The 25,497-nt window shown below is 40.2% G+C and overlaps 1 protein-coding gene across 1 annotated transcript in view; it reads left to right on the plus strand.

Annotated features, from left to right (window-relative positions):
- LOC144929126 (uncharacterized) overlaps positions 1 to 21,133 on the plus strand; it is a 273,209-nt gene extending 252,076 nt beyond the window's left edge. The window contains exon 4 of the mRNA XM_078847983.1: positions 20,339 to 21,133. Within this exon, the coding sequence (XP_078704109.1) occupies positions 20,339 to 20,553 (215 nt within the window). The 3' untranslated portion in view covers positions 20,554 to 21,133. The remainder of the gene's footprint in view (positions 1 to 20,338) is intronic.
- Positions 21,134 to 25,497: the final 4,364 nt, after the last annotated feature.

Raw genomic sequence — 25,497 nt, forward strand, 5'->3', positions numbered from 1 at the left:
TTAGTGTTATCAATATTTTATATGTAGTTAACAATTCTGTGAACACTGCCCAAGTCCTTTTTCAACACATTCAACCGTATCCGTACATACATATTCACAGAAACAAAGAACTCAAAGTAAAACCTGAACATGTGACTGACACCTTTTTAACGGACTCAATCCACAGTAGTGGCTGGAGCACTTTACTGAACATGTATGTGTATGAGGGTGCAATACTTTTTCCAACTACTCAAGACAACCAAATATTGTACTTCATTCTGCCCCCATTGAAGTCAGTGGCATTTCGGCCCAGGAGATTTTGAAGAGAAGGTAAAGGAAAGAAAGAGAGACTGGAAATAATTTGCTGTAATATATTACTGCTACACTATATCTCATGATAAATGGTATCATCTGTGGACATTTACAGGTATTGCCATTCTCTGAAATCCTGGGTGGGATTGTCAAAGGAGCCTAAGGCATTTGGGCATCTCACTCCTGTAGGCAATTTAAGCCAAGTGATTAGAACTGCTGCGGGTTTAAATCAATGTGATACTTAAATGTAGTATCTTTATTTTCTGGGGGCTTTTTTCGTGTTTTTAGATGAGTATTTTCAAATGTATGTTAAGAATTTTTTCATTATGTAGTTTCATTACCCATTGTGGCTTCGGATTCTGGTGTTAAAAAAACTGCTGGAATTTCAGATGGTTAGGTAAACACACAGTTACAAAGGAATGATATGGACTGACCCAAATTAAATACATGCACAATTATGGAGGGGTTTTAATGCAGATTCTGTGAGTGATTGATGGCAAAGCATTGTCATTTTATGACATTCTTGCAATCTTTCAAGTTTATGGATCATTGACCCAGTACATTGGAAGAGGCTTCATCAAGACTGTTACAATCTGTTAGGTCAATGCTAAAGCCAGACAGAGCAAAAAGATGGAGTGCTAAAAGTTTATGGGAAGTTTCAGATGAGAAAACTCTGAATGTACAGTATCATATGTTCTCCTGAAGAAATGAAAAACAGCAGTTATGAAATGGTTTGCCAGAAAACCTTCATGTAAAAATAAATGTATTCTCAATTTATGGAAGTATAATAGCAGCATCAAAACTACTCAGATATTTTAGAATCTTATCCAATTTGTAATTTTTGATCATAAAAATAACAATTAAAACTAAAACTCTCCTCTGCTGAGTCTATCATGACAATATTTCAGGTTTGCAACAAAAGACATTTTTAGAGCCTATTTATAACTCTTGAAAACAAGTACCTGGACATTTTAGATGGAAATAGTGAATGCTTGTGGTCTATCACAGTAGAAAATAGCTGCTCTAAAAGTAGGCCTACATAATTTACTTTTCATGCATTTTTGATTATTTTTATTGAACAAAATGTAGGAGAAGGAAGTCTTAACATTTTGGCTTAAAATGTAGGAGAAGGAAGTCTTAACAAAATGTTTATCCCATATTATCTAATTAAGACTTATTTCCTTGAAAGCCTTTTTCCCAGCTCTGCCTTCAAGCAAAACACTCTCCCTGTTTGTGTGAACTCTCTCATGCAATGTTATTGAGGGACTGTGTAAGTCAACATGCTCATCTGAAAACCAGTAGGTTTGGTGTGAAGGCTCCCTCATCTGATAAATGCAGCCAATCAATTTTGAATTGGCTACCAAGAATTTTTCTGTCCTCGCCCTGGAGTACTCACTGCCTGAAGTGGCTTATCCCACATGTCAGAACTGTCAGTTCTGAACTGTTCCTACATTTGGTCAAGTACTGAATTATACCATCTCCTTTGGAGCAAACAAATGCCACTCAAATACCTGAAGGGTAGTGGGTGAAAAATCAAACAGCCAGTGACCTATGTTTTCAGATCAAGTGTTCAAAACTTGAAGGCACTTCCTTAAGAGTGACTGCCTGGAACATTCACAATCATTACCAAAAGCACAAAGGAAAACAAGAAATAGAAAGGAGAGAAAAGGTCAGTGGGAAAACAAACTTAACTGAGCTGTGGAGAAAAAAAAGAGAGTGACATCAGAAGAAATGTCCCATGTTCCTCCTCTGAATTTCTGACAATTTCCTTGGTCAAAAAGACCGTATTATTTTGCCTCTTTTTGTGGTCAAAGAGATTAAATAAAGAAATCACAATACTACTCTCTTCTTTGTGGAGGAACACTATAGGACCTGCTGGTGTTATAGACCCCAAGCCAATCAGATCACTAAGGCAACCTGAGACAGAAAATAATGGTTCTTCACTATTCAGCACCTCTGATCTTACTGTCTCTTACCCCTTCATACCTGGAAAAGGCAAGCAGCCTGTCCAGGGCATCCTGCTGGCTGACAATGTGCCCAAAATGCAACTCCAATGAACGATACTTCCTCGCAGCTACTACGGTTGCCAGCAATCCATGTTCACTTTAAAAAACTAAGCGCAGGAACATATTGGAGTGGACAAAGTATCTACATTAGGGCTAATCAAAGTTCTACATTTGTTCTTGTTTTATTCCAAAAACAGAGACTTGGACTCACTGGTCAGGTAAAACAGAAACAAGGTTCAAGTACTTTTTTAAATGAACTAGAAGCATATTTTGCCTCTGGTTTATCACCAGCTATGCATACTTTAAAAACATTATCTTCCCCATTCTCTTGTAGCACCAGCAACATATTCTTTCTATAACATTATATTCACTTTGTAGAGACAGAACTGGGAATATATTGTGGAGATTTACAGCTTGATCTTGGATTTTCAGCTGTGTTCCTGCTGTTCATGCTATAGCATAACACACTGTGTGTTGACGCTAGTTCTCTCACTAAAATGACTTCTGGCATATCCTGACTTCCTTTATAAACATCTTGTTCAGTAGCAAAGTATGAAGATGAAGACATCTGCTCACCCCGCTGGTGCTGCTGAATGCAATGTTTGTTTTTCACTTTGGTAGCCAAGCCAGCATTGACGGCTGTTATTTCTACAGTGTACTTTTGATGGACACTGGATAGAAAAGTGGAAACAGTGCCAGGGGGCTGTCCAGAAAGTATCTAATGAGTTTGGTGGGCTAAAGGGGGTTCTTAATTTTGCATGTTTGTTTCAGTGTTACAAAGAGTTACAAGGGGGTTATGGGTTTTAAGAATCACCACAAAATGTGTAAGGTGCTACGCAGCCCCCAATTGGAAAAGTAGTATCATGTCCCTTTAGCTGATAAACCACAAGTAGCTGCAGAACTGGAAAGACTGGGACTTGTAAGAGTGTCAGTAGCTTCTCTTTTGTGATTCCCCCCTGCTCGTCAGTCAATCCCTCTGACCTTTCTTTGCGTGAACCCTGTCACATGACAGTGTTCATAAAGTTGAGGTTATCTAAGAGGAGTGGAGGCAATTTACAATATACTGTTGAAGCAAGACACACAAAATCTGAAGGAAAACATTTGATTCATCAGATACAATGCTCATACCTGACCATTTTGAAGAGATGCTTGTCAATCAGTTTGCCACAAATGTATGTTTTATAAAGAAAACAAAGAGGGGGTTAAGAAAACCTAATGTGAATAGAAATGCTTTCCTCAATAAAAATAAGATAATTGAACACCAGTTTGGTCTGGGTTTTAAACAGTCTCCAGAAGTTTTGGAAATCCAAATTCTGTAACACTGTGGTATTGTGAAAGGAGCAAAAAGGAAAAATGGCTACAACCAGAAGTAAAATAGATCAGTCTAGGTTCACTGTCCAAGTATGAACTAAAACCATCTTGATTCTTAACTGAATTTATTTTTAAAATGTATCTAACTATGGTACTATGAATGAATTCCAATATGATGTAACGGAGGAAGTACTGCAGCAGTTTTTGAGAATTTCTTACCAATTTAGGACCAGATTCTGATGTCCCTACACTATGTAGTATCTCAGGGCTTGTCTACACTGGCAATTTACAGCGCTGCAACTTTCTCGCTCAGGGGTGTGAAAAAACACCCCCCTGAGCACAGCAAGTTTCAGAGCTGTAAAGCGCCAGCGTAAACAGCACTGGTAGCTACGCCTCCGTGGAGGTGGGTTTTTTAGAGCACTGGGAGAGCTCTCTCCCAGCGCTCTGCCATGACTATACAAGCCACGCTAAGGCGTTACCACGGCAGCACTGCCAGTGGAGACTAGCCCCCACGCTAAAAGTAGTCTTGCTAATTTCACGGGAGCTGTTTGAAGAGTAAGGTGCTACGCAGCAAGAGCATCAGAATCTGGCTGTTAATAATTTGCAGTTAGAATTCCTTTGGCACTGACCTTGTTTCAGGTCAGATGTTCATAAACGCTAGAAATGCGCCACACTTCAGGCAATGTATAAAGTTCACAGTGAAACAGATCATATTCCAGTTTACACAAATACAGGGTGACATATAAATTAGGTTGCCTTTTGAGGAACATGATGCTTGTATGCATTTTGACCAGTGTGCTACAAGCATGTGTTAAATATGAAGTGTTTTTAATTATAGCCTAATGTTTCCCCACAGCATTGACTAAATTTTGTCCTGAGTTACATTCTGTGAGGTGAAAATGAGGGCAGAATATGGTGCCAACTGAATCCACTTAGTCAAAAATATCTAGTCTATGAGTCTCACTCAAAGCCCAACTGAAGTCATCGGAAAGACTCACACTGACTTCAGTAGGATTTGGTTCATGCCCTCTGAAAGGTTAGTCATGTTGTGATGATTTGAGTTAGATTTAAAACATAAAAGAGCTGTTGACAGCAAGAAAGATGTGGGACCAGATCCTCAGCTGGTGAAAATGGGGCTGTTCTTATTTATATCAGCTGAAGATCTGGCTCATGAAACCTGATTTAGATGCCACCTAATATTTGTTTCATTTTGTTTAATAAATGTTTCATTTCCTGTTAAATTCTGAATTTTCCATGATCTGAAAAAAAGACCTGGCAATAACATTGGAGGTATCAATAAAACACAAGGCACTGAAATGTATTTTCAAATATAAAAGTTTTCCCTGGGAAATATTAAGTAAGAGCCCTCTTTGTTATGAAACAGAGGTTTTTGTTTTTATTTCAGGTTTGACCTGACTTTTTTCCTGTTGCTGTCAGTACTCCTTCAATATACAGCTCAGTAGGTTCAGTGTAGTTTGGTTCCTGCGGCTACTTGTCACCATCTGCAAAGGTACAGAAAACACTGACCTGACGAGGAAATAAGTGAGTTGAAGCCATACCTGTTTTTGAGTCGTTTTTTCTTCCAAGGGTACAAAGTGGGGTCCCTGTATGTGCTGCTCAGAAATTGAAGCTGAATATTTTTCATGCAAACAATATTTTTGTTTTAGCAAAATTGTTCTTTCAGGGCTGGTGAAATGAGGTTTAAAATCCACCAGTTTATAGACTTTCCTTAGACAAAATGACTCTAACATACGTATTTCAAAGGAGCAGCCCCTAGCTAGCGTCTTGGGCGGTTTGTTGTTTCTCTTACTGGCTGCTGCCTCTCATTAGTGATTTCATTTAGCAGCAGCAACACAACACTGTGTCCAGAGTAGGAATCTGTGTAATTGAATGGAAAGTACTGATCATGAGACCTCATGAGGTACAGCACAGAACCTACTGAATCAGCAACATTTGTGTCAGGAGCATTTCAAGGACACTTTGTATTCTAAATAGGACAGAGATGCTTTCATCCATACATAGATTTTCTTTCATAGAAATATTGAGTCCTTCAAATGAAATGCAAGACTCTATTAACTCAGCATTCAACTTAAAGTGATATTTTTTAAAACTCAATAAATTGGAATGCTAAGCTCCCTTTAGTAACTTTAACTTGGGCAGGTTGCACATAAAGTAGAAATTTCTATTTATGTTTTGTTAAATATCTATCTTACTATTTATGACATTCTGGGGTGCAATCCAGACCAGTGAGGGGCTGTGTCACCCTTGCCCTGCAACCTGGGTTACTCAAAATGCTTTGCTGTTGTAGCTTCCAAGCTGGGCTCCTCACAAAAAACAGCATGCAGGTCGCACAATAAGTGTCTGTGTATAGCCACAGCCCTGGTCCAACAACTCTGAGCCCAGCAACCTGTTAGCAAACACCAGCCACACTTTGGTTTCCTGCAGTCTTGGTTACTACATGAAGGGTGACCCCAACACACTCCCAGTTCTGGATTTTCCCACAAAAATGTGTGTTTTACACTGTCCAGCCCTCTCCTATACAATCCAGATATATTAGGTCCATTGCCCTTCTAAGGGAATCAACATACAACAGTCTGCTACCTTAATTGAAGTTATCCAAACAATTCACAATGCTGGAGTAGTTTTAATTAAAAAAATATAAGTGTATTTAGCTACAGAGAGATAGGTTTTAAGTGAATACAACTAATGAGCCATTAAAGTCAGAAATGGTTAAAAGAAAAATAAATATAAAATTCTTTCTAAATTTAACAAACTAGACTTGGTTTAAGGTGAAGTTCTTACCACAGGTTTCCAGTAATATTGCTGACCAAATTCTCAGACCAGGATCTGCTTCCAAGTCTAATGGCTGTTTTTGTTATCTTCGTAGGTGACAAGAAAGAAATGGATAGGGAGAAATAACCTGGAGTGTTTTTGCCCCTCACTTGTATAGTTCAGCTACCTTTTGAAATTCATTTTCATAGAATATCAGGAATCATAGAATATCAGGGTTGGAAGGGACCTCAGAAGGTCATCTAGTCCAACCCCTCGAGGGTTACCCCTTGTTAAAATTCATTCAAACAGTAAAGAAGGCAACACGGTGTCTGGTGGTGAAAGAGGATGCATGCTGTTTCTTCTCAGTTCAATGAAATGAAGATTTTTCTGGTCTCCCATCTCCCCCACCTTGCTGTCTGAGGATCCTGTTTACACCTCATATCTAAATTGAGGTAAACACACATTCCTTTGTTTAGGTCCTGCTTGACCAGTCCTGCTTAATCAGGGGTATTGGGTTTGAATATGTGCCACCAACATCATTCGGGGGAATTCATAATTTTACATATAGTGTTGCTACACACATTTTACCATGATATTATTGACCAGCAAGTTATTAGTTTTCAAATGATACCTAACAGGGCATATTTTGAACAAAGATTATTACAATGGTGCATAGGGTATGAATACAGAGGTGCATTTGGTCACAATATTCTATTTATGTTAAATGTATACAGAATATGCTGAATGTCTAATGTGGCTACGGTATAATTGCTTTGGAACTTTTCTGTGTGCCCTTCCTAACTTTTTAATTTCAATTATGCAACTTCAATGTTTCATTAACAGTTTATTGCACTTAATTTCCCTTCTTTTTTCTTAAGAGGGAAAGAAAAAACAAATTAATTGGAGACTGATAATGTTAGCATTTAATGTTTCTCAGTTTGGTATTCAAATGCACCCATCATTGAGGACAATAGTGTGAAAGAAACATACATGGTTTAAGAGGTTCTCATAGATTCCTCAAGACGTCTCTGGAACGAACGCACAAGATCTCACATCTTTTCCTGCCTGCAGACAGATACGAGCACTACCAGGTGTTGGTTTGTCATCTGTCTATTTAGGAATTTATACCACACTCACCACCATGCTCTCTCAATGCCATGGGGTGTTCCAGAATTCCCTACAAAATATGTTTCGGATCACCTGCACCATTAGGATACAAATATGCACTACTGTATTGCAAACTAAGGCCCCAATTCTGTGAGTGAGTCTGTGTAGGCATAACCCTCCCTGCACCTGCATAGAGCTCTGCTGAGGTCATGGCTCCATTGCGTGCAGGGTCTGTCCCATGAGGAGTCACTTGCAGGTCTGGGGCCTATACAAACAAAGCATAAAATATAAAATTCCTCACAGTGACCCAACACTGCCAAGCCTCTTGTATGTGTTTTTCAAAACTGTCCTTTGAGAACAAAGCTAACTCCCCAAATACTCTACGTAAGACAATTCCCTTAAATTCTATTGTAAAGGGGTGAACGGGTTTTGATAAAATCAGAGTAAATCTGAACCTTCCACAAAGCCCAGTTCCAGAGACAGCAATACTGGTTCTGCTACCCTAGTCAGCACAATAAATATTTGCATCTATCATCTTTATTCAACCATGTAAGTAGTACTGAATGTTTTGCTGTGAGAGGTGACAGCATGGAACTCAACAAAGTTCAATTAACAGTTTTGAGTTTGTACTTTTTGTTTCCATTTCTATGCTTCTTTTCACTTTCTGATTTTGGCTGGGAATAGCTGTACAGAAGTATTGTCAGAAAAGCTGTTCCTGCTGTATTTCTATCCAATTGAAACAAGACAGCTCTCACAAATACATGGTCTTGAAGGATTTTTAGCCTGGTTTCTACATGCAAAAACCTTTGGGTATGTATCTGAATATTCTGGATTCTTATTCAGATTGATTTTCTAGACTTTCCAGGCTAAGTCCACTGCTACGTATGTAGATTCTGTTAAATAAACCATCTTTGTACTGATTTTGGAAATATTTTCATTTGTATTTAAACTTGAGAATGGCAGCATTTGTATTTGTCCTACTGAATAAGCTTTAATAAAATAAAATGGTACAAAGTTTTCCATCTCTAAAGAACTCCAATGAATTCTAAATGTACTGTACACTGATCTTTGTTAGCATGTCTCTCTAATGAAGCTGTACACCACAGAAGTTATAAATAATGCACAGCTGTTAACCACCATAATTAAAATACCTGCTGAAAAGGGGCGATTACAAACCACTGGATCACAATGACTATTTTAATAGAATGGCTCAGAGGACTGGATAGCTCGGGGGGGCCTGTACCTTACCTGATGAGATTCAGGCCAAGCTGGCAGTGACCAAAAGTCATTGCCTGCTAATGGCTGATCAATAACCTATCTGAAAAGAGATGGTGATCTCATTCAAATGATGTGGTCTCAGTGGACATGTGTCTATATTAAAAAAAAATCCACCACACTTGGTGCTAATTGGCATCCTACTTAGTAAGGCTGAAAAGAGCATGAGGATAGAAATACACAGGCATCCCTCAGGATGTCTTCAAACCAGCACTAAGTCCACTCTATGAAATGCAATAATGGTTCACCTTTGCTACCATTCCAAGGCATTGCATACATAATGGACAGGCTTTAAAACTGCATTTACAATAGGGAAGAGAGCTGGAACTAGGCTTGAACTAGGCTCTTGACTTTGTGGGGTGATGACAACATATTCTGAATATGGTCAGTTCTTCCAATGGAAAAGATATACTACAGCACAGGTAACTTAATTATCCAGAGAAGTACCCTATTTAGTTGTCTCCTGTTTTAGGCATTATTTTAGCATGATGCACAAACTCCTATTTCTTTTGACAGACAGTGGTTACCACTGAAAAGGAAATATTTATCAAGAGTTACTATGCTGTAAGTATCTGAGAGACAGATACTTTTCCTGTATTTAGAAGAACATAAAAATGTAGTTGATTTCCTAGTTGCCACCACTTTATGTTGTACATCCGAATGACTCGGGGGAGGGATAGCTCAGTGGTTTGAGCTTTGGCCTGTTAAACCCAGGGTTGTGAGTTCAATCTTTGAGGGGGCCATTTAGGGATCTGGGGCAAAATTTGGGGATTGGTCCTGTTTTGAGCAGGGGGTTGGACTAGATGACCTCCTGAGGTCCCTTCCAACCCTGATGTTCTATGATTCTATGACTCTGCTAATTAATAGTCAGGGGCTCATATTCTTACTTCTTAGGAATGATGATGTATGACTAGTTGATTAAGAAAATACATAATATCAATTTATGTCAATTAGGTACATACATAGACTTGCAGGTCAGCATGATCGATCTGTGTATACATAAACTCTAGGTGCTTACAAATCATTAAACAATCAATTTGTAAGCATGGAAAGAATAATAGGTTTATAAGTCATAGCCAACATGGATTTGTCAAGAATAAATCATGCCAAATCAACCTCATTTCCTTCTTTGACAGGATTACTGGCCTAGTATATAGGGGGAGAAGCAGCAGAACTGATATATTTTGATTGTAGCAAAGTTTTTGATGCAGTTCCACATGACATTCTTATAAGCAAATCAGGGAAATGTGGTCTAAAGTAAATTTCCATAAAGTGGGTGCAAAACTGTTTGAAATACTGTACTCAAAGAGTAGTTATCAGTGGTTTGCTGTCAAACTGGGAGGACATATCTAGTGGGGTCTTGCTGAACCTGGTCCTGGGTCCAGAACTTTTCAATATTTTCATTAATGACTTGTGGATGACACCAACCTGGGAAGGGTTGCAGGCTCTTTGGAAGACAGGATTAGAATTCAAAATGACTTTGACACATTGGAGAGTTGGTCTGAATTCAGTAAGATGAAATTCAGATAAGAAAAGGGCAAAGTACTACACTGAGGAAGGAAAAAGCAAATGCATAACTACAAATGGGAATAACTGGCTAGGCAGGAGTACAGCTGAAAAAGATGTGAGGATTATTGTTGATTGTAAATTGCCAATGAGTCAACAATGTCAACAGTGAGCCCTTGTTGCCAAGAAGGCCAATGGCATTTTGGGATGTATAAATAGGAGCATTGCCTGCACATCGAGGGAAGTGATCATTCCCCTCTATTTGGCATTGGTGAGGCCTCATCTGGAGTACTGTGTCCAGTTTTGGGCCCCACACTATAAGAAGGATGTGGAAAAACTGGAAAGAGTCCAGCAAAGGCCAACAAAATGATTAGGGGGCGAGAGCACATGATTTATGAGGAGAGGCTGAGGTAACTGGGATTACTTAGTCTGCAGAAGAGAAGAATGAGGGGAGATTTGATAGCTGCTTTCAACTACCTGAAAGGGGGTTCCAAAGAGGATGGATCTAGACTGTTCTCAGTGGTAGCAGATGACAGAACAAGGAATAATGGTCTCAAGTTGCAGTGGGGGAGGTTTAGGTTGGATATTAGGAAAAAAAATTTCACTAGGAGAGTGGTGAAGCACTGAAATGGGTTACCTAGGGAGATGGTGGAATCTCCTTCCTTAGAGATTTTTAAGGTCAGGCTTGACAAAGCTCTGGGTGGGATGATTTAGTTGGGGATTAGTCCTGCTTTGAGCAAGGGGTTGGACTAGATGACCTCCTGAGGTCCCTTCCAACCCTGATATTCTATGTTGCAAAAAAGGCTAACAACATTTTAGGGGGTATTAACAGGAGTGTCATATGTAAGACATGATAGTTAATTTTCCCACTCTAATTAGCATCGGTGCTGTCTCTGCTGTTGTACTGTGTCCGGTTCTGGGTGCCAAACTTTAAGAAAAATGTGGACAAACTGGAGAGGACAGCAACAAAAAAGATAAAAGGTTTAGAAAACCTGACCTATGAGGAAAGGGTAAAAAAATGGGTCATGTTTAGCATTGAGAAAAGAAGACTGAGGAGGGCCCTGATAAACTCTTCAAATACGTTAAGGGCTGTTATAAAGAGGACGGTGATCAATTATTCTTCATGTCTACTGAAGTTGGAGAAGAAGTAATGGGCTTAATCTGCAGCCACAGAGAATTAGATTCGATATTAAGAAAAGCTTTCTAACTATACAGATAGTTAAGAACTGGAATAGGCTTCCAAAGGGAGGTTGTGGCATCCCCATCATAGAAGGTTTTTAAGAACACGTTAGACAAATACTTGTTAGGGTGGTCTATTTGGTCCTGCCTCACTGCAGGGGGCTGGACTAGATGACCTCTCAAGGTCCCTTCCAGTCCTATATTTCTAGGATTTCTTTTTCCAAAAGGTTCAGTATTGTGTTTTTATTTTGAGATTACTGGTGATAGAATAGTATTTATTTTGCATGAGAGTTAGCATCAGAGTTAAGACTATTGTTTTGTTATGAAACACATTTATTTATGCTTGATAAAAACAATGTGTGTAAGGGAGTGCAAGATTTATGATGTCCTTAACTTTTTTTCTTCCTTTAAATGACTGGGTTTTGTACATGATGAATTAAGTAAATATTTTGTGTCATGTAGCAAACTTAACTGTTTTTTTAAAACACATTTTTGCTTTGGGTTTTTTCCCAGTTTCAAAATTTTAAACTTTTAAATAAACGGAATGGGGTACAGAAGTGCACAGTGCAGGCAAAGTTAAAAATCTCCATATTTTCTTAGCAACCTTGTAATTATTGTGGAATTAATCTGTGAGAGAAAATGCTTTGTCTACAAGCAATACATCATCCAATATTAGATGTCACAGAGCTGGCTGGGAAACTATATTTTACTTTCACAAAAAAATGTCAATGCTTTGGGAAAAAATGCTAGTTCTGGAGTCATGTACTGTGGCAATGTCTTGATATGTCTGACACAAAATATCCTCTCTGGGCTGCCAAGGAGCCAGAAAACCTGGAAGCCCAGGGACTCCCAGCTCAATAGCAGCCCATCAGTTGAGCTGCAGGGAAGTTAGGGAGCTAGGAAGCTGAGGCTCCCAGGGCTCAAAGGATCCTGTTTTCCCGGCAGCCCACCTGGCAATCTGCAGAGGAGCCAGTAATCTGGAAGCCCTGAGAGCCCAGCTCTGTGACAACCCACTTGGTGGGCTGCCAGGGATCTTGGGAGCCCTGGCTCTCTGGTGGCCCATCATGGGGAATGGCAAGGAGCCTGGGAACTGGGGAGGTGGACAAGCTGGCAAGAAAGCTGGTAAGTTTCCATCCAACACTTGTCTGGTTTTCATTGAAAAATTAGTCGAAATCAACACGTTCCCATGGAACATTTCACCTTTGGCTAATCAGCCTTTTCCAGAATTAAATGTTCCCTCAAAATATTCTGACCAGCTCTACTCGGTGTGTTTGTAAGGGCTGTGGAAAGTGCTTGTCAATACGAGTGCCCTGGAAAAGCTGTACACGACACCAGCATTTTGCTTTTCTTGTGACAGGGGTCATTGAAGGATACGGCCAAGATTTTAAAAAGTGACCTGAGTTTTTAGCTGCCTCAATTACTGGGACACCTTCCAGATTCCTAATATGCAGAAAGTGCTGAGCATTGTCTCTCTCCTAAAATCAGGCCCCTTTAAGGTAACTCAATTTGGGCATTCTAAAATCAAAGCACCAAAAATCTATATTTTTATGCCTTCTCTTTTCTCAGTCAGTTTTGTCTTTTCTCAGTGATTGTTTTCAAATAATGGTGATTAAACATTTTGTCCTTTGAAAACTGCCGATTGAATAAGCCAATCAAAGTTAATGAGACTTACGGTATGTCTACACAACAAAGAAAAACTTGGAGCTGGCCCATGCCAGCTGACTCAGGCTTATGGGGCTGGGCTGTTTCTTGCTGTGTAGACTTCCAAGTCCAGGCTGTAGTCTGAGCTCTGGGTCGCTTCCACCCCACAGAGACCTCGAGGCTGATCTCTAGCCTGAGCCCACAGCCCGAGCCCCGGGAACCCGAGTTGGCTGGTAGGGACCAGCTGTGGGTGTCTAGTTACTGTGTAGACATCTCTTAGGCACCTAAGACATGTGACATGGAACAGGGTATACTGGGCGCTTTAAGCCCAGATTGGGCCAGAAGACCCCGTTCCAGGAACACTGGAATGAAGAAAGGCCTAGGTAATGGCCAACACTGGAGCAGGAAGAGAAGACGTGGTCCTGGGGAATTAGTGGTTAGACCAGTGGTTCTCAGCCTATTTACCATTGTGGGCCGCATTTGCAGATTTCTACGTGTTATATGGGCTGCATCCACACAATACATATACTACCTGTATGGCCCTGAGGATGTCACAAGGGCTGCAGTTGAGTGCAGATTGGGCCGGGGGCTGCGGGTTGAAAACCACTGGGTTCGACGAAACAACTGTCTCTTTAAGAGTCTGGGACCAGGAGCCCTGTATTGTAGGGTTGGTCATGGCTTCCCTGTCCAACTGGGGTGAACCCTGGGATGGAGGGTGGTATATATGCTGCCTTTCCCTCATAACAGAGAACTGCTAGCAGGAGGAAGCCTGCCTGTTGACCTCTTCACAGTGAGGATGCTGAGTATAAAATACGGGACAGCTGGAGAAAAGCTGGCTGAATTGATCGCAGTAATTGCAACCCAGCCCCAGGAGGCAGGCTATGGAATCCTGATCCAAAGAAAGGGAATGACTGCTTATGCTCTAAGCCAGCCCCAAAATGAGGACTGTAAACTCTTGGTCCAAGGGGGGAGAGAGAGACTGCATGCACTTTAATCCACCTCTGAGGAGAGGGCTGTAACTACTCATCCAAGGAGAAAAACTGCTTTTATTCTAATCCTGCTCTCAGAGAGGGCTGTGGACTCTTGCTGCAAGAGGAAAGAGGCTGACTGAGATGTAACCCAGCTCCAACAGGTGGGTGGTGGCTTACTGCCCCTAGGAGAGGGAATTATTTGAATTGTGACCTAGCCCTGGAAGGAGGGCTGTAGACTCCCAGTTCCTAGAGAGTGATATTATCAGTTATAACCTGACAAGGAAGCCTACCTGAACTGTGGAGGCCCAGGGACTAAAAAAGTAGAAGAGGGATGCTGAGGCAGGGCACCTGCAAAGTGACCTCAGGTCACAAGGGGGTACCCTGGAAGCGGCTACCCTATGACAGGGTGCTTCTGGAAAAGTTTACACAGTACCCAAATCTACCGATGTATCAAATACTGTCGAACACTGGGCAGACTAAAGAATACTATAAGATTGTGTAAAAAAATTAAAAGGAGCAATCACTGTTCCTTAACCAGTTTAATCAAAAATGTCAGAAAATGTTCTGGACAATGTGAGACAACTCTAAAAATATGAAAGCCTGAGGATTTTTCTTTTTCCACAATCAACACTTGACTCTAAATTCTTGACAAAAAATCTAGTGCATGAAAAACACAGGACGTAAGCTCAGCTATACCTCCCCTAAACAGTGAGCAAATGATGATTGTCGTATATGTGTGAGCCTGAAAGGGAGCTGTAATTTTTTTCCAAGCTGTCATGCCATGCTCTGTGTGGTTGAATTCTTATGAAGCATTTGGGGACATTGGTAGAAAATACAACCGGGAAAAATATTCAGATTTCCTCCCAAAGAAAACAGAACAATTTCACTTTTAGTCTAGGGTTTGCCTGGTTAGTACAGAACATGCTAAATTTGACAGTTACAGCAACACTGAAGCTGTATCACTGATAGTACGGTAAATTCTGTTCTCATTTATGCCAATATGATGCCAGAACCTTCCAAAAATTATTCTAGAATTACACCAGTGGTCCTACTTTTATATACATGTGCCAGATATGACAATCAGACCTTTAAAATGTGTTACTGTACTGTAAATAAAAGATCTGCATACCATACCAAAAGGTCTCTTTACACAGCTACCTGATCTGCAAAATCTTGACAAGGAATCATTGCTAGAATTTAAGGTATTTAAAGACCTGATCCTGCTGCTATTGATGCCAACTCTCATCATGGTCCTTGGGACCAAAATAAGGTTTTAAATCATAACTCTATGGCAAGTTCATAATACACATCATCTTGTAAATGTCGTGTACAGCATAATAACTGAGTCAGAGAAATATATTAACTCTCTCTCTCTCTCATTTTCTCTTTCTACAAAATAGCATAAGAACATAAAAATAGCTATAGTAGGCCAGACAACCCGTACATCTAGCCCAGTATTGGGTCTTCTGAAAGTGGCCAGGGCCAGATGCTTCTGAGGGAATGAACAGAACAGGGCAATTTCGAGTGATCCATCCCCTGTCTTTCCAGTCCCAGCTTCTGGCGTTTTAGGGAAACCTGGAGCATGGGATTGCATCTTTGACCCTCTAGGATAATAGCCATTGATGGACTTATCCTCCATGAACTTCTCTAATACATTTTTGAACCCAGTTATAATTTTGGCCTTCTCAAAATCCCATGATAATGAGTTCCACAGTCACAGGTTGACTGTGCATCGTGTGAAGAAGTACTTTCTTTTGTTTGTTGTAAACCTGCTGCCTATTAATTTCATTAGGTGACCCTTAGTTCCTGGGTTATGTGAAGGGGTAAATCACACTTCTTGATTCACCTTCTACACACCATTCATGATTTTATAGCCCTCTATCACATCTTTCTGTAGTCAGCTCTTTCCTAAAATGAACAGTCCCAATCTTTTCAAGCTCTCCTTATATCAAAATTATTTCATACCCCAATCATTTTTGTATCCCTTTCCTAGTGGTTCCCAACAATGTTAGCCTTTTTGATTGATGTTGTACATTGAGCAGATGTTTTCAGAGAACTATCCACAATGACTCCAAGATCACTTTCTTGATTGGCTAACAGCTCATCTAGATCCCATTATGTTGTATGTAGAGTTGGGATTTTTTTCTCCCCAGCGTGCCTTACTTTGTATTTATCAGCATTGAATTTCATCTGCCATTTTGTTGTCCAGTCACCCAATTCAGTGAGATCCCTTTGTAACTCTTCTCCATCAGCACTGGACTTAACTATCTTGAGTGATTTTGTATTGTCTGCAAATTTTGCCACCTCACTGTTTACCCCCTTTTCCAGATTATTTATGAATATGTTGAACAGCACTGGTCCCAGTACATATTCATGGGGGACTCTTCTATTTTTCTCTTTCCATTGTGAAAACTGATAATTTATTCCTACCCTTTGTTTCCTATCTTTTAACCAGTTACTGATCCATGAAACGACATTTCCTCTTATCCCATGACAGCTTACTTTGCTTAAGAGCCTCTGCTGAAGGGCCTTGTCAGAGGCTTTCTGAAAGTCCAAGTACACTATATCCACTGGATCACCCTTGTTCATATGCTTGTTGACTCCTTCAGAGAATGCTAATAGACTGGTGAGGCATAATTGCCCTTTACAAAAGCGGGGTTGACTCTATATGTTGGGGAAGTGTTTACCTGTGTGTCTGATAATTCTGTTCTTTAGTATAGTTTCAACCAATTTCCCTAGTACTGAAGTTAGGCTTACTGGCTTATAACTGCCAGGAGCACTTCTGGAGCCTTTTTTAAAAATCGACTTTACTTTAGCTAACCTCCAGTCACTAGAGCAAAGGCTGATCTAAGCGATACATTACATACAACAGTTAATAGTTGTGCAATTTCATACTGGAGTCCCTTCAGAACTCTTGGATGAATACCATCTGCTCTTGTGATTTATTGTTTAATTTATCCGATTGTTCCAAAACCTCCTCTACTAATAACTCAGTTTGGGACAATTCCTCAGATCTGTCACATTAAAAGAATGGCTCGGGTGTGAGGATCTCCCCCACATCGACTGCAGTGAAGACTTATATAAAGAATTCATGTAGCTTCTCCACTACGGCCTTGTCTTCTTTGAGTGCTCCTTTAGCACCTTAACTGTCCAGTGGCCCCACTGACTGTTTGTCAGGCTTCTTGCTTTTGATCAGTGGCCTCACCGACTGTTTGTCAGGCTTCTTGCTTCTGATGTACTTTTTTTTTTTTTTTGGCTGTTAGCTTTTGTGTCTTTAGCTAGTTGCTCTTCAAAGCCTTTCTTGGCCTGCCTTATTTTACTTTTATACTTGACACCAGAATGCTCTGTTCTATTTTTCTCAGTAGAATTGGACTTCCAATTTTTAAAGGATGCCTTTCTGCCTCTAACTGCTTCTTTTACTCTGCTGTTTAGCCATGGTGGCACTTTTATGGTCCTCTTTTTTAAAAAATAAATGTGGGGGTATTCATTCAGTGTGAGCCGGTGTTACGTTGTTTTTTAAAATTTCCAAGCAGTCTGTAGGCATTTCACCCTTGTGACTACCCCTTTTAATTTCTGTTTAACTAGCTTCTTCATTTTTGTGTAGTTCCCCTTTTTGAGGTTAAATGCTAATTTGGTGGATATCTTTGGCATTTTCCCCAATAGGGATTTTAAATTTAATTACATTATGGTTGCTATTACCAAGCAATTCAGCTATAATCACTCTCGCCAAGGACTAAATCAAGAATAGCTTTGCTCTCTGTGGGTTCCAGGACTAGCTGCTCCAAGAAGCAGTCATTAATGGTGTCTAAAAATGTTATCTCTGCAAGTCTGGTTTATGTATAAAGCTCCTCAAGCTATTATAGTAAGTGAACAACAGTTAAAATCTAAGTTGTACAGTGCTTTAGCTATGTTGTTTACACTTTACATAAGACTTTAAGTAAATGATTTGCTTTGCCAAACTGCCCAGTGTCTTGGAAGGTACCAATATCATTAACTGGTAATGGGATTTGTGCATGTAATGCCCAAGCATAGCTTTTAATATGATGATGAGTGTACTAAGTGCACTACCTAGAATATTTGCTCTTACACTTCTAGTTTTGCCTTACAATGAACCAGTTCATACTGCTAAGGCCCGGGGCAGATGGGATCGTCCACCATTGGAAGGCAGGGTAGTTACCTCACATTAGGCCACTCTTACTAGGATGGAGGAGGTTGCTTAGACTGTAAACAGACATTTATGGAATTGGCAGAATCTTGTGTGTATGTTAAGGTTAAAATGAAAATTACATTTTTGCCAACTGATCACATGTCCTGCCTATTTATTTATAAGGGTAAATGTGTTTTTTGTTCTTAGCTTCCCCTGAAGAGCTATGTTTGACAACCAGGAAGTGAACCCCAGCTGCTTTGGACTGTAATGCCAGAGAGAGACTGTAGGTCTGAGTTCTTATTCCACCAGCTGGTGAATTTTTCTTCCTGGGTACAGAACCAGCTATAATATTTATTTCTCTGAACACCATTCCATTCTATTAGCTCAGGCTACAAACATGCCACATACCCATGCTTGTTGAAAGCTTTTATTTCTTTTAAAATTAATCCAATTTAGAGCTCGATTAGGGATGATACATTCCCTTAATCATAGAGCAGAAACTCAGCATGGACCTCAGCTAAGATGATCCCAGCTGGGAATCCTGTCTTAAATACTAATACTCAATACATGTACAGTACATGGTCTCTTAGCTGTGTACATTCATCCCCATCTGTCAGGATGGAATGGTGACTGCTCTCAAGTTGTTTGGACTCTTGCCCTAGAGCACAGGTGCCTGGCAATGATGTGTTTATATGGCCAGACAGCAAAACATTGCAGGTGACATTTCCTCTGCAGGGGGTTCCTCCTGCTTGCCAGCGCTGAAGCATGTGCGCGAGGTCTGTAATACACCGCACAGTTCAGAGAGAGAAAAGTGACTAGGCCTGGAAGTATCTTTATTTTTCTATCCATGACTACATTTCAAACACATTTTGACACGGACACAGATTTGTTTTACAGAACGCAATGGCTATTTACTGTGCGGAAGCCAGTAAGCATTCTGCCTTGGCTATCATTTAAATCCTAAAAACAGTGGAGAACTAATGTGGTTTGTCCACAGAATTGAGTGATATGCTTGTGGATAAGATGATCAGCTGTCTCCACGTGCCTTCATGTGCCTGAATTATCAGCCATTGTTGTATATGCATGTCCTATCATTTTCATGGAAGAACCACAAACACTTACACATGTAGTAATTCTGTCTGTGAGTAGTCCCACTGAGCTCAATAGAACTACTCACATGCAAAGTGTCTTCAGGATCAGGAACTGGTTGGGGAGCTCTGGAGTGCATTTGGCACTTGAAGCTTTGGTATTAGTTACATTATCAGTACCTCATAACCATGGCAGTCTGTTTTAAGATGGCATAATTGGCCCTGATTTTATATATCTCTGCCTTGCTAATCATTGATTTCTCGACAATATTGCTTTACCTGTCAGAAGTTATTAACCAGGTCATTCCAGCTCTCCTCAAAGAACACCTATATTCTAATGATTTATGTGACAGATACTTGCAGCAGTCTGATTTTTGTTTAACCTAAAGGACTGAGGCTGTCATTGTGGGGCTCTATAATAAAATGCATTCGAGAAACTAAGGTGCAGCTCTTTTTGATGTCTATTAGATTTTCTGTCAGTAATTAAACTCCTCTGTTGAATTTTATAGCAGAAGCCTGTTTTGGTTTAAAGTCCATCTTTCCTAACAGATGCAGTTTATTGCTTTGGGACCTCAAGTTCCTACAGTCACCCTAATCTACCCTGACATCCTCTGGAATCCACAGTATTGTCACAAGCTAATTGGGTGGCTCCCTGCTAGAATTGTGAGGTTTACTTTGAACTCTCTCGATGACTTATGTTAATATTTTTTCACACTGTATTTTATTATTTGTATTACTGTAGTGCCTAAGAGCTCTAGTCATGGACCAGGACCCCATTGTACTAGGTGATGTACAAACACAGAACAATGTATTAGATATTATAAATCTTTGTACACGAAGTCCTATAGTAGCTCTCCCAATGACTGTATTTACTGTATATCACCATAGTGTTCTATCCTGCAAATACATGCTTCCTTTGACTAGTATAATGTGTTCTTATGATTTTTATTGTCCTGCATACACAGATAGCACAAAGACGTGCCTATCCCTGGAGACTCTGTGCTGGCTGTTGCTGAAATGTATGCCTGCTTTTCTATTATTAAGGGCAGGATATTGAAAATGTTGACAAAAGAGAAGCATTGATGAGGACAGACTTCCCTTCTGATGTCCCTTCTGTCTTCACTCGTTTCCTGAGGAGGTATCCTTTCCTTTTTCCCTTCTCCTTTGAAAAGTCACTGTCTGAACTATCTTTTGAAGATCGGCGGACCCAGACAATAAAGCTGCCACACAACAATTTTAGGAATTTCTCCAAGTTATGACTCGTTCTCTTGCCTGGATATTTAGATGCTCACATAGCCTGTATTAGGCCCCCGTTGTGTAACTGTAATTTCATACATTTGGGGGGGCTTTCTGCTATTACCCTAGAGACATTTGCAGCTTGTGCAGAGCTCTGCTGCCAATATGTTAACTGGAGACGAGATCTCTGTTTATATTCTGTGCTGACAGATGTCCATTAGTTTGTAACACAGTAGTGGATCAATTTTAAAGTTTTGTGCAGTCTTAGCCGATCACATGTATGAAATTTGCTGTGTTCATATTCCCTGTGGCTTCTCCTTCATTCTAGATGATGGAGTGCTGACTTCTGCTCATAACAGGACTTCAGAACAGAATTTATTTCTCCTCCTTATTTATCAAACTTACATCTGTTTCGATAACTGAGCTAAATCAAATCTTAACACTCCTTTGTTCAGCATTACTTTTCCACAGCGTGGTTTGATTTTAATTTAATGTTTTGTCGAGTGCTCAGTTATTCACATGAAGGGGACTATATAAGTGTGATCTGATTGATGGAACACATGCTTCTTTATACTTTGACACCTGTTTGCAGTTGTGTGCTAAATAACACTGAGTTCATGGACACTTCTGGCTGCTGCCAAGACAGATTATATTACAGCAGGTGCCTGGGAAACCCATGAATATTTTGGGGATGGACGTGTATATAACAGGAAAGCACTTCTTCTATGTGTGAAGCCAGCCTATGGTAGGGAACACTGTCAGGGGACAAAATGAGCCACAAAGAATGGAATCTAACGGAGCTTATGGAAGAAGTTGTACCATACCAGGTGCTGAGTCATCAGCTGTAAGTCTAACTGGTCAGAAATACGAGATTGGATATCTTTTCTCTTAGGACAAAGGCCAAAAAAGAAAGTTTACATGTGTTTGATTTACTGGAGAAATAAGATTACATCGTGATAGAGTGTTGCAATCAATGGGCCTTGTGTGACTAAAAGTTTGCAGGATTACATCCCACAATAGCAGTGGTGTTGCAGATCATGACTGAAGTGCATTGGCAGAGCGGTGAGAGGAAACTTGCACAATCCCTGCCAGAGGAGCCCTTGACTCCTGTAGAGTGCTATCAGCTCTTCGCTTTCTATCATGAGCACCGCATTCAGATAAACCATAAACTCTACTGTTGGATGACAACACACACAGATGCTTGCCTGAAAACTCACAGGCAGAGCGGGAATGAGGAACAGAAGTTTCCTAATTATGGCTCCCCTAATAACCAGAGAGGCTGCTACATTGGTCATCCACAACAGGAATCGTAGAGTAACTTTCCTCAGCAGGGTAATGGCAGCCAGTAAAGGGTACACTACTGCCACGCAGATTGGGTTACTAGGAATAATTTATACATTGGGACTGTGGTGAAGGCTTCATTGACAGTCAAAATATGGGTACAAAATAATACAGCCATGTATGCAATGGGTCAAAATTTGGTCCCAAGGCCTTAAATGCAGGGATCACCCGTGATACCAAAAAGACATAAAATGATGGATGAATCAATAGCAGTACCATATTTAGCAAGTAAACAGGCAAATAAGAATGAAGGAAGTGGAAAGTCACAGATGTTTTAATATATGCAGGGGCATATTTTCTCATAAGGGCTTTAGTGCTTACTGGGTCAGCAACCCTCTTTTTAAAAACAAACCCATAATAAATCTAGTTATCTGTGAGCAGATAAAACCAGCTGCCACTATATTTCCAAAGTCAATCTACTAGAATTTTTTTCTGGAGGTCACAGTGGTTAAGGGCAATTTCTTCTGCAAAACTCAGTCTGTGAAAATAAATCATGTGTTTCTTTTATCTCATTAAAATTTTAGGGTTTTTTAGCTCACTTCGTTTCCTAGGTATTTTAAAATAGATTTTAACATTTACTTTATTGCTTCTTTAATAGAGGGTTTTTATTTAAATATCATATTTGTATTTATCCAGTATTTTCCCCTAGCATCCATCATCTAAGCAATGGTAAATTTAGTTTAAATGAGGGCTTTTTTTTTTAATTGTAAAAAAATCTTCACTCTCTAATTCTTTGAAAGCTTGATAGTGAAGTCTGATTCCTTATCAGGTCTCTGCAAAAACGTGTTTTTAATTTTAAGCTTACGTACCTGAGTAACTTTAAGAACATATATAATCCCATTAGGGCTTCAGTGGGATTACTCATATGAAACATGTTTAAAGTGTTTGCAGGATCATGGTCAAGCAAACTTTCATCCATTGATTCATCTGCCTTCTGGCCTGCTGATGTAGAGCGGTTTACGAGCCCTGGGTTGTCTCTACTGGTTTGTGCTATATGCTATTTGTGCTGCTGTATAAATGCCTTTTTTTTTTTTAAGCAAAGAGTAGCAAAGCTTTTGGGGCCAGATTAAGAGGTGTTGAGCTCTTTCAGGTCTCACTGTCAGTAACTGGTGTTATGGATGTTTAGCAGCACCTCTAAAAATTAGGTGCTTTGCTTTCTTTCCCATTAAATGATATTTCAAAAAATAGGTGAAACATTTTATTGTTAAATCCCAAAGTGGAAGCGGCATATAAACCTAATTCTCTATATAAAAGATGAATTAAAGGGAAGATAGATGTAAAATATAAAGGATCCTTTACAGAAGTCCTACAGAATTTAACAGAAAAATTGTGTATAAACTTTTTGAGCCATTCTGTAGAATGTAATAGACAATTTTATACCTACAGAATTTTATAGCCTGTTGAAAAATATCTATGAAAAGACAGCATTCTTGTTAAGTTACATGGATTTCTAGAATTATCTTTATAGAATCCTGTTTAATTCCATCCCTATTACATTTTAAAAGCCATTTCCATGGGCAGTGAAGAATAGCCATAGAAGAAACAGGTGCAGACTTCAAGGGGAAAGTTGCAGTGGAGATGTTTAAAAAGCATGACTGATTTTCAGGCAAAGGAGTCAGATAAGCTTTTATAAACTCAGATGTATGGTGGATTGTATGAGGATGGCTAATTGACATTATTATCTATTAGTAATTAACCTGTTTGACCTTTGGGTTAATTTATTTGACAGCTTTTTTATTTCTATCTTTAACCTCTACCCCCTTTCATCCTCCGTGTTACTAATCAGATGTGTTGTAATGACTAATTTAGTTGTAAATAATCCTTCTGGTTTTCCTGAGATTTTAATGCTAACAAAACGAGTTAAATCACATTTAACAAAATGGCAATGCTTGGCTACTGGCATACTTATTTTCTTTCAGTGACTGAGTACTTCTTCTTATCCCTCAGCATTAAAGAGGAGAAATAGTACAGCAACATTTTAGCAAGGTATTAATGCCAAATTATTACTAAATAAAGAATATTTTTTTCATATTCAAGAAGAAAAATCCCTTAAATCTTTAGGGGAATGGGATTAAGCCAAGGTACCTCAAGTGATATCAGGCTTGAAGGAACAGAAGCTTTCATGATAGCCTGAGCTATTAGAATGGGCAAAAGAGCAGAGCTGGTTCTCAGGCTGAGAAGAATACAAGGTAGGAGAGATAAGCATATATTCATTACACAAGAAGGATCGCTTATTGTGAATTTTAGAAATGACAGAAGGAGCTGAAAATCCCTATTCACCGTCCATATTACCAAGACATATGTATACATAAACACACATGCATACCTGGAAGGAAAAAGAGAGGGAAGAAGAGAGCCCGAGTGAATATTAAAACTGAGGGCAAGATTTACTCAAGAAAACATCCAATTGCTACAGTGGTGGCTATGAAAGAGATGCCTACGTGTATAGTAGTAATAAAACACAAAGAATATTTAGTGTGTCTACAGGATACAGATCTTGGGCTAGATTACAAGGTACACATAAGTCCAACATTTAGGTGCCTCTGGCATTCACAAAATCACCACTCAGCTGCAGCCTAACCCCATAGGGACTGTAGGCACCTAGATGCCTGTTTCCACCATTAAAGTCCCTAAGGTGCACAGCTGCCTGTGCCCGGACACCACCGAAGAGCTCAGTGCCTAACTCATGCCAAGCAGGATTCACAAAAAAATAGACATCCCCCTGCCTTTCTTGCCTTTGGGCCCCAGTTGATGGTGGGAGGAGGGTGGTGGTGCTTTCTTTATGCCCCAAATCCCATTGGCTACAGCACTCACCCAGGATGTGGGAGATGCAGGTTCAAGTCCCCGCAGCAGGGACTTGAGCCCAAGTCTCTCACCTCCCAGGAGAATGTCCTAACTTCCAAGCTATGGGGTATTCTGGGATGGCTTTCAATCTTTTGTGTTAAAGCTGTTCCCCTGTGTACAAATAATTAAGGTATTCATTGGAGCAGGGGAAGTGAAACATGGATCCCACCTCCCAGAAGAGTGCCCTAACCACTGGGTCTTGAGTAATTGTCTCTCTTGCTCGTCCAATGAATATTTAATTGCTTATATTCAGTGCAAATATTGATGTTGAGTCTTTGAGTCTGAGACCACAAGCTTGATGGTCAGGGTAAGTATTTTGAACCTATCAGGAACTGTATATAAACAATGAGCCAGGTTGTATAGTGCAGTGGTTCTCAAAGCCGGTCCGCCGCTTGTGCAGGGAAAGCCCCTGCTGGGCCAGACCGTTTTGTTTACCTGCTGCATCTGCAGGTTCGGCCGATCGCAGCTCCCACTGGCCGCGGTTTGCTGCTCCAGGCCAATGGGGGCTGAGGGAAGGGCGGCCAGCACGTCCTTTGGCCAGTGCCACTTCCCGCAGCTCCCATTGGTCTGGAGTGGCGAACCGCAGCCAGTGGGAGCCGCAATTGGCCGACCTGTGGACGCGGCAGGTAAACAAACCGGTCCGGCCCGGCAGGGGCTTTCCCTTCACAAGCGGTGGACCGGCTTTGAGAACCACTGGTATAGTGGACTCAATAGACAAGAATGGCTACTGTTTTTGACCTTTCTGTTAAAGGGAATTAGATGATTTGATCACTGGAGGAATG

The sequence above is a fragment of the Lepidochelys kempii genome, chromosome 11 (assembly GCF_965140285.1).
Source record: "Lepidochelys kempii isolate rLepKem1 chromosome 11, rLepKem1.hap1, whole genome shotgun sequence".
Taxonomy (NCBI): domain Eukaryota; kingdom Metazoa; phylum Chordata; order Testudines; family Cheloniidae; genus Lepidochelys; species Lepidochelys kempii.